The sequence below is a fragment of the Peromyscus maniculatus genome, chromosome 3, assembly GCF_049852395.1.
Source record: "Peromyscus maniculatus bairdii isolate BWxNUB_F1_BW_parent chromosome 3, HU_Pman_BW_mat_3.1, whole genome shotgun sequence".
In the NCBI taxonomy this organism is placed as follows: Eukaryota; Metazoa; Chordata; class Mammalia; order Rodentia; family Cricetidae; genus Peromyscus; species Peromyscus maniculatus.
This window is the reverse complement of record NC_134854.1, coordinates 39,617,508-39,631,120: the sequence shown is the minus strand read 5'-3', so window position 1 is coordinate 39,631,120 and position 13,613 is coordinate 39,617,508. Positions and strand designations below refer to the sequence as shown.

General features: G+C 41.1%; 1 protein-coding gene across 2 annotated transcripts in view; it reads left to right on the top strand.

Moving 5' to 3' along the window:
• The first annotated feature begins 250 nt into the window (after window positions 1-250).
• Window positions 251-13,613, top strand: part of Reln (reelin) — a 461,223-nt gene continuing 447,860 nt past the window's right edge. For both annotated transcript variants that reach the window (XM_076566340.1, XM_076566339.1), the window contains exon 1: window positions 251-739. In XM_076566340.1, the coding sequence (XP_076422455.1) occupies window positions 514-739 (226 nt within the window). In that variant the 5' untranslated portion in view covers window positions 251-513. The remainder of the gene's footprint in view (window positions 740-13,613) is intronic.

Here is a 13,613-nt window from a genome sequence, read left to right as displayed (position 1 = left end):
GGTGACTTGTCGTTTTGCAGCGACAGAGCAGCCCTGCCCTTTCGGACCGAGCGGGACGAGGGCAGGGTATGCGTGTGAGCCGGGCGCAGCCCGAGGTGCGAGCGGAGCCCGAGGGGCGGGGACGGGAGCGGGGGCGGGGGCGCGGCTGGGACACGTGTGGCGACGGCGGGGGGAGGGAGGGGGCGGCGCCCGGGGCTTTAAGAAGGTGTGGAGGGGGCGGGCGCTTTCCCAGGCCCGGCCGAGGGGCGTCGCGCACACAGGCGGCGGCGCTCGGAGGCGGACGACAAGCTCTCCGCGCCCGCGGCTCCGGCCCCGCGCTCTCGCTCCCGAGGCCCAAAGTAACTTCGGGAGCCGCGGTCTCCCGCCAACTTCCCGGCGGGCTCGATTGCCCGGAGCCGCTTGGCTCGAGCCCGCGGCCGGCTCGCCTTCCCTGCGCGTGGCTCTTCCGTGCGGGTGGCTCCAAAACTGAATGAGAGAGCGCGCGGGGCGCGCGGCGGCACGGAGCGCGGCGGCATGGAGCGCGGCTGCTGGGCGCCGCGGACTCTGGTCCTGGCCATGCTGCTGGTGGCGACACTGAGGGCGCACGCGGCCACCGGCTACTACCCGCGCTTCTCGCCCTTCTTTTTCCTGTGCACCCACCACGGGGAGCTGGAAGGGGATGGGGAGCAGGGCGAGGTGCTCATTTCCCTGCATATTGCGGGCAACCCCACCTACTACGTACCGGGACAGGAATACCATGGTAGGTACCACGGCACCCCTATGCGCCACCGTGGCCCGCGAACGCATCTTTCCATCCTCTTCCTTCTTCCCAGGGGCCAGCCAGTCAGGGACCAGGACAACCCCCTACCACAGCGGGGTGTGCTGCCCGGGGAGACAGAACGAAGTTAGTGGAGAATGGAGTCCAGAGTTGGGATTTCAACAGTCCCCTGACACATCTTGGAATGAACTGGCGCTTATGTGACATGCCACACAAGCCCTGGGTACTGCTGCCTTTCCCCCTCACTCCCAGTTCCTGCAGCTGCCGAACCTGCGCATCTTGTTTTCTTAACTCCAGTACTTGGATACCAGACTTTTGTCCCTTTCCGAGTTCCCTCTGGTGGGTCCCCAGGTGGCGCTGGGGTTGTCTTTGGGCTTTTCAGGCCAGCTGCCAAGAGATTGGAGCGCTCTGGTCTGTGGCTGCCCATGCTGCCCACCAGCCCGAAAGTTCCCGCTGCTCTGCAGCCAGGAGTCCCTCGCGATCTACTGAGTGTGAGGCAGACGTCAAGAAACAGCGGCTGTTTCCAGCCCTTGATTCTTTCAAAGGGTTGTTTAAAATACCAGTAATTGATCATTTCTCTCATTCCCTTTATCCTTTTAGCTCTGGTTAGCTGTTAGCATTGTCTGGGTGATTCTTAACTAATGACTTGTATCCACCCAGCTTTAACTCCCTGGTAGGGCTGCATGCCACTCGCCAAAAGCGGATCCCTCTCCAAAGGGATCATTATGCAGCCCTTCATCGAGGTTAAACATTATTCAAAAATAAAATTTAGCTACAAGAAGAATAATTTAATGTAGTGCATATATTTTTAAATCAAGTGGAATGTGAGGGAAATAAAAATGTTTACTTTCTGTATTCATACTGAGACTTCTTCAACAATGATAGAAACCATTAAATAGGAAAATTTCCACAAAATATTTATACCTAATGAAATAGAAACTATTGTTGGGTGAACTCATGCCATCCATAGATGCTGTCTCTGATAGGCTACAGGTGTTGACATAGCAGAAGGTTATCTATGGGCCGCTGGCATTTTACATGGATTTGCATGTGAATACACAGGAGTTTTTTGTTTCAGAAAACCTTCCTATCTGCCCCAAACACTTAGTCTAAATACATTCACCCTAGATATCTAAAACAGTGCTTTAACAACTTTCTTGTGGTGTGGTGGCAGCCTTGTCTGTGGAATTTTATGAAATTAATTTCTGTAACTAGTCTCTTTAACAAACGGGCTTATTTGTATGTGCTCTTCTTCCGAGGATTATCTGGCGATTTTTCTGGGGTCGTGGAAATCTTTGAAGTGGAAGGAACATCCAATATGATGACAACCCAGACCTGACCCACAGACTGAGATTGCTGTCACTTGGTGTGACCCTAGGCAGAGGTGCTAGCTAGCCTTCTAGCTGAGAGAGTGGTAGGTCAGTGAATGAAGGCTGACCTAGAAGGTGCCACTGTCCAGTTGTGTGGAAGCCTCTGATGACAAAGCAGTATTATCCCACACTACACAGATCCTTTGTACTGTCCCAGTCAAGAGAGCTTGAATAAAAATAAATATAAACAAATAAAAATTAAAAAGTAAAAATTAAAAAAAAAGCTTGAATAAGAATGCCATCTGTAGCTTTGGTTTGCTATAAAGTTAGCAGATAAACCTGAGATTGACTGTGATCACATCACTAAGCCAGGAAAGGGGTGATGTATTACTTCTAATTAGGCATGGTAGAGACAGGTCCCAAATACCTCTTTTATGCCACCAGAAAGGGTGGAGAGATTTTATTATGTACCTTGAAAGGTAGAATTATTATAGAGAATATGGCATTTTAAATTCACATTAAATATTATATCAAAGTTTTAGATTTGGGAACTAGCGATATAGCTCCAGGCCTTCTAAGAGTTTTTCCTATAAAATGTTCTACAGGTAGGACAAATGTTTAAAACTGAAGTAATACTTACATAAGCCTTTAAATTTTAAACTTCTGGATATGAAAAAAATTATAGCATCTGTAAGAATTGACTCGCCATAGGAAAACACAATACGTTTGTGGCTGACTCATTTTGATGGCATGTTGGAAGCAGAAGGTCATTTGGCCAAAAAGCCTTCTGATGTGAGGAAATCTGTAAAATACTGGCTTGAGAATTTCTTTCTAGCCTTCTAAATCTTTTAAATGCAGCACTTACATTGGGGGGAAAAACAGGGTTTTCTTGGATTTCCACCGAGATCAGTGATTTGGATGAATGGTGTTTGGGTGGAGAGGTGGTAGTTTTGAGGTTTTTCCCCAAAGACTGCATTAAGACAGAGCTGCTGTGTAGAACGGTACCAGTCATATACCATCAGTGGAGATGTCAGCTGCTCTCTGAGGCCTGTGTTGCCTGACAGTGTGTAACACAAGTGGTCCAAATTATCTATTCTTGTATGAAATATGTGTATTTACAGACTTCTGTTGAAAATCTTTGATGTAACAAAGGCAGCAGTACAGTGCTGAAGAAGTTGATGCCTGTGGCAGAACTGTCAAGATTTGTAACATTAAGTAGTAAAACTGCCTATTTGAAGTCATGGACCTTATTTAGTGAGTTTTCAACTCGTAACACACAGGTGGCATTAGGTATCTCCTTTCCCATCTTCCTATGTGTTTGTAAATTCTGTTATACGAGATTCTTGATGGCATTGTTAGTCATGACCAACTACGATGTCTTTTCATGAATACACCACAATGCATGGTTCAGCAAAAAGGCACCACATACTTCATGTTGGTTTAGAAAGATCTCAGAATTAGAATGATTTTGCTTTCTAGAATTTATTTTTGAGGGAGTACAAGTCCAAAATTATGTCCAGTTTCTCGATGGGATTTCCAGACTTCAAAGGAAATGAGAGCCTAGGTGGTCCAGTCACATAGCCTTTCTCTTCCCCACCACGCCCAGCTATGCTCTGTTTTTTTCCCGGGAGCAGTGCAGTTCGGTGAGATGTGTGAAGGCTGAGCTGAAGTCTGCACCCTGCTCCTGGTGGAAATACCTCTTCCTCACACACACCCTTAGGTGCATAATTACCGTGTGTCTGTATCCCTCTTCCTGTCATCCAGTCAGTTTATAGAGAATTGTAAATGTTAAATTCTCCCAGTTTTAATTAAGACTTTATAAAGATTTTCTTCCCTTTTTGCTTGGGACAACTAATATCTCTGGGGAAACAGATAATATGCTTTGGGATAATAAGCCTTTTAAACACCCGTGAATTCATGTCAAATAAGAACCTGCCCACCATATAACTGATATTACTCAACCACCTTGGGAAGAAGAGGCCAGGCATACTATAAGAGTATCGCACACCAATGCCAAGCATAGGTAAAAGAGTCTGTCCCAATATTTCAGGACAACTGACCAGGATATGTAAATAGACTAGAATCCCTACTATTTGGTAGTATAAACCAGAGGAAGTATTTCATTTATCCATGAGGAATCGCTCAGAAATACCGACTGAGGGGAAAACAAGGAAGAGAATTTACCTATAGTAGAATCAAATGGGTGATGTGGCTGGCGGTGAAAAGGAAAGGGAGAATTTTGTTTCGTTTTCTTGTCCCAGCAGCACTATCAGTAATTTTGTGATTCCATATTTCCATTCCATCATTTTTCACAAGTGATATTGTGGGGAAGGCTGGAGAATTAATTTCCTAATGCCCAGCCAGAACATTCCTTTTAAAAGGTATAATCAGGATGAAGTATTAAGGGTTCTTTGTTGTAATAATTAAAGTTATTACTTTAGTGGATATATGTGCTTTACAATCAACTGGTTGGTATTTAAAAATTTCTCTTCAAAGAAAGCATAATGTAGTGGCCTTTCAAATACAGAAATAAAATCTTTTTTAGACACATATTTTGAAAACACTCCCAGGCTTCATTCCTTTTAAGGGAATGATTTTATTTGAATGAAAGTAATTGTGGTTGCTAATGTAACTACTATTGATTGGTGTATGGCTATTTTTCCTTGTTATGTTTTGGAGTCTGGAGTCAGCATGTTTTAACTGTTAAACTCATTCATCACATGCAGTTTCTAGTGAAATGCACCTGTGTACTGTGCACATATGTCTGTGAAAAGTGGGCATTTTAAAGAATTCGGATCCACTTGCACACATTTTATCTTATTCCCTATTTTTTTACACATATTTTATTGACATAGCTCCGATTTCTTTCTGAAATCATATCAGTCTTGCTTTGTGTAATTTATATTTTGTGTGTTTTAATTCAAATCTTAAGCTTTAAACAACAGGTATTTGCAATGATAATCTAAAACATCTCATTTGGATGGAACTTGAGTTCCTTCATAGCACCACAGTACTAGAAATTATTTATTTAGAATAATTCCCTTTATTTTTGTGAATGTTTATTTTGAATGACTATTTTATTTAGATGTTAAAAAATAAAATATAGTTGTGCTTCTATGAAGTTGTGCTTCATGAACTGTCTTACTCCAGTAAAATTTTCTTTTTATTTTTAAAGAGGATAATGTATATTTTAACAGGTTTCTAAAGTAACTATTAGTAGATTTCAAAGTTTTCATTGACTGATTTAGTTAAAAGAAAACATTTAAGAGTGATTTTTAAATTTGTTTTCACACTTGGATTGGCTTCATAGGATGATCTGTGAGCTTCATTAATTACTTAGAAAGATTACACATTAGGCCACAATTTTATTCTGATAATTTATAACGCTACATTGAATAATTATTAATTATAATTAATTGTACGCACTATGCCTTCAGTCTTCTCAAGTATTTCCTTCAGAGAAGCTCCACATCTGAAAATTACGAACTGAGTGGCCAGTACTTTGTGAACATTAATTTAAAACATTTGCAAAGTCCCTCGTGTCTTGTAGAAGCAGAAAAATTGGGGTTCTACAGAACTCAAGAGAAGAAAGAGGGTGCATCAAGACTGACTATAGTAAGATCACTTTGAGCAGAGAGAGAGGCTTAGACTTATGTCACTGTATTGACATAAAGCATATAAAAAGAAAATAAATGTATCTAAATTTTAATTTAAATGAAAACATTAATCCATCATCTCCTGATTAATGAAGTAAGCAAACCAAAATATACTTTCAGGCTCACCATTTTAAACAAAAAAAAATTGTAGAACACATTTTCAGAAATTGGGATTGATTTTTAAATACCAAGGTCTTGCTCAGCAGTTAAGGGTCTAGATTGCTCTTGCAGAGAACCTGAGTTCAGTTCACAGCACTCACATCAGGGGGCTCATAACTCCACCTCCAGAGGACTCTGACACACCTGGTGTCTGGAAGCACCTGTACCCACCCACACACAGACACATAATTTAAAATAAAATCTTTTTAAAAAACAAAGATTCTTCATGATTTTAAAAGAAGAAATCTATATGTAAGACATTCCCCATGAAGTCACCTGTCTTTGGGAAGTAGCTTGGAGAGCAGTTTTGTTATTCTAAGTAACCCCCATGCCCAGATCATTGAGTTTCTTGAAGGGGTTGACTGCTCTGCATACTGGTTGATTAATTATTTTTTAAAATATGTGCTTCTTGAAAACTATATACATTTTTTTCCTTTAAAATCTAAATCTCATAGGATTCAACCATAGAAAATAGTTTGAAGGTTGTATGTATAAAAAGTACAAATGTTGGTTTAAGGTATGAGGTTTGGCCCAGAAACATTTAAAACTCTAGTTATCCTTTAATGCCGAATGAGTTTTCTTTAGACAAACAAAGCTTTATTTTAAAAAATCCTATTGATTAAAGGACTACTTTTAATCTGCTACGCTGACTGGTTTGAAACAGCACTAATCGAGACTACTGTCCACTAGCTGAGGGACCGGAGAAGTCATGCAGCTCGTCAAGAAGTGCCCTGTCCTCCATCCTGTCCACTTCCTGCCAGCTTTCCCCTGTCTTCTCTCCTCAGTTTTCGATGGCCTTTCTACTTCCCCATTATAGCCTCCTGCTTTCCCTTTCTTCTTTCTTTTTTCTCCATCATAACTGTTTTTCTTAATTCTTTTGTCTTTCGGTGCTTCAAATTTCCCCTTGTAACTGCTCCTTTTGCATGCTCTAAGTATATGCGAATGATGTCATGACATTTACATCATATATTATAGTCACTGACTACTTGCAATAACTAAAGTGGGTATGTAGGTTTATATAATGCTACCTTAGAATATCAAATTTTCTATTTTTATGACATTTACTTGCCCATTATGGTGTAATTTTTTAAACAGTAGGTTATTTCCAGTAGAAAAGCAACTCCTTCTTATACTATAAAATCTTTCAGACTCTGGGAGGTGGTGGCACACACTTTTGATCTTAGCATTCAAGGAGGCAGAGGCAGGTGGATCTCTGTGAGTTCAAGGCCAGCCTGGTCTGCAGAGTGAGTTCCAGGACAGTCAGAGCTGTTATACAGAGAAACCCTGTCACAAAACAAAACAACAAAAAAACAAAAATAAAAGGAACAAAAAAAAATCTTTCAGTTTGCAAGCCTGTAGTTATTTAATTCTGAGTTACCTGTTCTCACTCTGGTCAACCTGTAGAATATGAGGAGAAAGCAGACACCCTAGTACTGACTCACACCCAGCCCTGTTTCTAATATAGGAGTAAGTCTAGTCATATTTCAGAGTTGCAGTCATTATAAAAGTGTAGCAAGATCCTGACACACAGTAGGTATGACTGAAAGCACTTTGGTCATCTGACATGATGACCCTCTATGAGATAAGATTTGTTCACCCACGCCTGTCCAATTTTGTTTTGCCAATGTGTGGCACCCCTTAAGGGAAATAATAGATTGAGCATATTGAAGGTAGTCACAAAAGTCAAAAGAAAATCTACTCTTCACCAAATGAGAAAGTGCTTCCCATCCCAAATTAATACATGACTTCCCTACAGTTAAAAGGAAGCTGAATATATAGCCTTGAACCAACTCAAACTTTTGTTGGTTTAGCCAATTCCTAACTAAAACCTTACTATTCCTGAATTATCCTTTTTAGTGGCTATAACACTCTAGAAATGTGTATGTGGCTTGGTCATAGTCTGGGGAGGCTGAGAGGATAAAGACATCAGTTTAATGTATTTTATCAAATTCTATTTTATAACCTATTAAATTATGTAAAATAATTTAAAATGTAATTCTATTTCTGCTGAATTAGAACCGAAAGATACTGATTTTGACAGTAGATTCAGAGTTGTTAGATCAAAGATTGACTGAGAAACAAGTTCACAGTTGTCTGGTGGTAATTGGAAGGGTAGTACATTTACAATAAAAAATACACTAGTCAGGGAGGCATTGGCTCTTCAGTATATTCTTACTTCACTGTAGCAAGACTTACTTGACTGTAGCAAGATATGGATGACAAGTGACTATTAGGTTGTAGGGAAGTATGGAGTTAGATGGTCTCAATGGCAGATTCTATGATTTACCAGCTACTTAACCCAACTCCTGTCAGCAGGTCTGGGTGGTATCATCTTCTCTAGACTGTATTGGAGTAAGAGTGCCCTGATTTTAGACTCTGTAATCCTCATTTGGTGGTATACATTTATTATTTTCACTAAAACTCCCCTTCATGTTGTTCAGGTGAATTTTGTGTTCAGTCAAATATGTCTCTCAAGTCTCTCTGTAGTATGGTCTAGTTCACTGATAGGAAATAGAAGTGGGATCTCTAGGAAGTGCTTGGTAAGATTGGCGAAAGGAATCTTTAAAATGACTCAACAGCATTACCTATTTCTCCTAGTGAAGTATGGATGCAGCAATCTTATCACATGGCCGTATGCTAACAATGCTCACATGCTGATATTTGTACCAGCCCTGAAATAATGTTTAGGTTTCAGTATTGTAAGAAAGTACTCTTCTTTTACCTGTTGGTTGTGCTCCTTGTATTAAACTCTGAATGGCCTGATCCTCCATCGATACACTTTCAGAATATCCCTTAAAATATACTATTTATGCAAGTTTCAAAGACTTACATTTTATGTTAATGTCACTTATACTTTGGGAAAGTAACCTCTGCTTGACCCCCAATTTCTGGAATTTTTTATATACCAACAGTTTATGTTGCTAGTTTCTTTCACTGAATTCTATTTCCTGGTATTCCTATCTCTCTAAAGTGCAGTGTCACCATATGTAAATCCTGTTGACACTTAAAACACAGTAGATTGTGACATGGTTGTAAATGTGAGTTCTGCCCCAACTTTAACCTTGTTTGTTATGGATGGCTCAGCCTCTAGGACCAAATCCAAGCCTGTCATTTCTCTAGTTTGTTCCCTATTGACAGAGGAAACAGACATCCCTGCCCTACCTTCAGGAACATGCAGTCTCCCATTCGGTTCAGGCACCTTTGTTGTGAGTGCTGAGATATCCTATGATAAGATCCAGTTCTTTTTACACTTCCTTTTCCTGTATAAACACTTCCTGCATTTTCATACTGCAAAACATGATCTGTTGTGTCCACTGGTTGTGATGGGAACTATAAGGAAATTAGTTGGTCCTCAGTCCCTAGAAAAAAATAAAAAGGGCTGAAGGGATGGCTCAGCGATTAAGAGTACTGTGCTCACAGGGAACATGAGTTCAGCTTTTGCCAGTTACATCTTAACTGCTCAAAACTGAATGTAACCCCAGCTCCATGGGATAGCACACTTCTGGTCTCCAGACACGCATACTCATTACTTGTGTGCATATCCTCACAAGTACACACATACACATATACACAATTAAAAATAAAATAAATATTTTTAAAAAATGGATTTCCATTCCCATTATAGGCACTGATACTTTCTGGAAAAAGAAATAAAGAACTCAAGAGACTTTTGAATAATTAATAATAATACCAATAATAACTTATAACAACACTAATACTATAATATAATATAAACAACTAACAGTACCAGTTAATATGTGCCAGACACCCCATCTAAATGCCTTATGTATGTTAGTTCATGTATTTTACCATAGCATCTTGAAGTAGATACTTATATGTCCCTTTTATGGATGCAGAAACTGAGTCTCTGAGGAGTAAGTATTCTGTATATGACTTATATGCTGTTATTGACAGTTCTTAGTCCATTCTGCCCCAGAACCTATACTTTTATGTATTTAATTTTAGAAATGATGTTTATTTTATGAAAAGAGAAATAACAGAAGTAGTTAACAGTCATTTCAAGAAAGAGAAAATAAAAAAACTGGAAACAAAGTTTGTTACTTTGAAGTTAGTAAATGAAGAATGCACAATCTACACGGAAAGCTGACACCCCTGTTAAACAGGCTGGACAGAAACTGTCTTCAGATAAAGCCTCGGAGAGATGCAGCTGATATGTGTGTCCCCCAAGAGTTAATGTACCTTCAAAATGTGCTGATAGAAAGTACAAAAAAAGTCCATTTTGTTTACATTATTTTTGACACTTTGAAATTGTAACTTTTAGTAAGACTTTTTAATAAGTATGATTGTGGTTTTTGTTTTTGTTTTTTTGTTTTTTGCTTCACCAGTAGGATCTAAAGAATGTTAAGTATTTTGATATTAGAGACAGACATTTAAGGGAATTTCGGTTGAAATTTATTTGTGATATATTCCTTTAGGAATTTGTGTTAAATGTTACCCACTTGCAGCAGACTGAATGGCATGCCACACATCAGGGTCCTTGTTGGCAACACTTGACATTGGTTCTGCCATGACAGCCTTTCATCAAAGTCCAGATGACAGATTGATAGGGAAAAAAAAAAGAACAGTGAAACAGCATTTGTTTTGTACTTAACGTTGCAGTTATTTTTCATACATGAATCTCTTTATCCTTGTCTCCAAAAGTCTCACCTCCTGACTGAAGGCAGAGCTCAACTCCAGGGTTGAGGTGGGCATGGGAGAGGACCGCAAAGCTGTGTCTGGTGATCAGAATCTGCCCTTGCCTCAGACTTCCATTAATATGCAAATGTCCTGGTCATCGAGCCTAGCAGTTTATCCAAAGGTTTGATGTCAGGCTTGGACTTTTTATAAGTCAACTCAAAGGGTAAGGGCCCGATTCTGTCTCGGGTTTCCTCTGGTGGAACACACAGGTTGTCGGAGGGCCTGGGGTCCATTCCTGTGTTCCCCAGGAGAGAAAAATTTACCTCCTTCAACTTCAACAACTCTGTAATAGCCTTTATTAAAATACCATAAAAACACGGAAGTATTCTGTGTTTAGGCACCTTTTCTCAAGGCTGACAAGCTCGGTTATGTCTCCTTCTGGCACTTTCTGAAGATTTGGGCTGAGCAGCAGCTCAGTGTGTCATCCACGAGCTTCCTGGGAGGCGGGAAAGGAAGTCACAGCATGGCTCATCAAGAGCTCTGACCTGTTATTACAAGGGTTAACCTCTTCAGAATGTTCCCTTCAAATAAGACTGGCTTATTCCAGACTGTTGATGCACTCTCAGACACTTTGTTGTGAAATATTTTAAACATGTAGGAAACTACAGTAAAAGAAACATTCAAAATTGGTGTCACTAATGAGTACCCAGAGGGTAGCCATCTGCATTTGTTGAAACAAAATACAAATATGGTTGACAGCAAACTCTTCCCATTGGTTAAAATATTCAGTGCCCCTAGAGTTGATCTGCCCAGCTTCGTTCTGCTCTTCCTTGCTCATTCTACCCCCGATAACCAGTCATTCCCAAATGTTTCTGCAATATGATGAACAGCATGGAGCCCTATCAACATGTAAGAGCAGGGAATCTTGAACAAGGTGCAGGATCAGTTGGCAACATGTAGAAACAACCAATGGAAAACTGTATAACCTTGTAAAAGAGTATCTTGTTGTGTATAATATGAGAGGCCCTGGAGGACATGATACTAATTGGAATAAGCTGGGAGACAAATGTGGAATTCAAAATGTTGAACTCAGAAGTAGAATGCAGCTGGGGTTACCTGAGGCAGGGTCGGGGCTCAGCTGACAATCAGATAGGAATAATTCAAGAGCTCTGCTTATATTGACAGAGGAGATAACACACCTGAAATCTAGTGGTGGAGGGTGGGGCACAAAACTGACGGAAGAGGTCTGAGTGTCGAAAATCAGCATGGGCTGAATAGTAAGACCATATCCAAAAGAAATAAACAAGACTTACTGCACACATAATTACCATAGCTCGTAATATAGTGTATATGTGCAGTGAAGTTTAAAATATGTCAACGTCTGAGACGAGCTTGGTGGCAGGACACTTGCCGCAGATGTGTAGGCCCAGAGCTTGGTTGCTGGCTACACAACAAACACCATTCACAATAAACGAAAAACAACTCAGAAAGGGCCTTCGTGATTTTGGCTAATTTAAGAAAAATAACTTCAGTAATAAGAAGAAAAAAAACGTGAAAGAGTTAGCACCAGAACGTACAGGTAGTATTAAGCATTTATTTTGTAAATATGATAATGTACCTAAACTTTTCTTGTGAAATTAGCCTAATTTAAAACTTTGTGACTTTTATCAGCTACCATAGGGAGGAAAGGATGCCAGACTGCTCTACCAGAAGCAGATTTCAACTGTGGCTAACATTGAATTAACAAACAGAAGGTAGGTGGTGTCTGGAAGGGAAATCATGATGCTGTCTCAAAGGTCCGGTAGGGAGCGTTGCTGAAGGCCTCTGACAGCAGCCAACAGGGCAGGCTTCCCACAGTCGATGTGAATCTTCTCCATCCTTTCATCTGCCATGGAATCCTACATTCAAATTCCTGGGATCACAAATCATAGTGTGCTCCCTGGGGCAGGGCAGAGGTGTCCTCTTGTTACACATAAGGATCTAGCCTAAGGGAAATGTAGCTGCCTTTGCAGTGTTGTGAAGATGTCTGGGTCTCCTGGATGTTGATTGTGGAGTTGGGATGCTTGTCTGCCTGCAGGAGCCCTGCTTCCTTCTCCTGCCCACTGTTCTTCACTAGACCACCAGGGGTCTTGCTCTCAGGTTCCTTCCGGGGAGTATAAAGGCCTTTGAGAATGCACATGGCTCTCTCTTCAGTATCACTATCAGAAACCCACCTCTGTATTCACTTGGAAATGTCAAAAGGCTTCTCTCAGGACCAAAGCAGAACTTGTCACAGTGGATCTGACACTTTCTCAATGGACTTCTTAGATGTCACAGGCTCTGACTTTCTTCCCGCCTACCTGGCTGCAGTGTCTGGGGGCCAGGATTCTCTTTTCTGCTTTCTTTATCTACCTATTCTCTCCAGGACGCCATCTCTCCTAGTGCTGTAAGTGCCATCTACACATTGTTTACTCCAAACAAGTCCTCTGCCTACTGTTTGTTACTGTGACTTAATGTCTGCACTTGGCTGACTGCCCAGAGCTTCCTGCATCTCTCTTTCATGACATGCCTTCACAGGCTCTTTCTGGAGTCTCCCCAACCCTCCAAACGTCAGCTTGCTCTCTGGAGATGTTCATTCCCCCAATCTTGTCTAACGCCCCACATCTGACCCCCCTCAAAGGCTTCCTGGTTGTATATTACAACCCTCAGAGTCTGCCCTTACTCTGCCACCTCTCATCTGGCTACTACAACCAGCTTCTTCTCACCCTCCTTGCCTCTGGCTTGTGCTCCATGGGGCATCTAGCTAGAACCAGGCTGATGCTGTCCTTTGCTGCATACTGTCTACCAGGTTATCTCGGACAGCCCTATACCTTTGCCTTCTTACCCAGCATTCCATTCAGTTTGCCATTTTACCAGCACAATTGCCAGAATTTGAATAATAAATTATAAGGTAATTTTATCTATATCTTTTGTTCCTCCTATCTCCTAGAGAAAAAGATAAAAAGCCCTTTGCATGATGTGACCTATAGGACTTGCAGTTCTGTTTAGCATGCACATCCCAGGATAACCTCACATTAGTTCTTTGTAATTCCAGCCGTAGTTAGCTGTCACCCT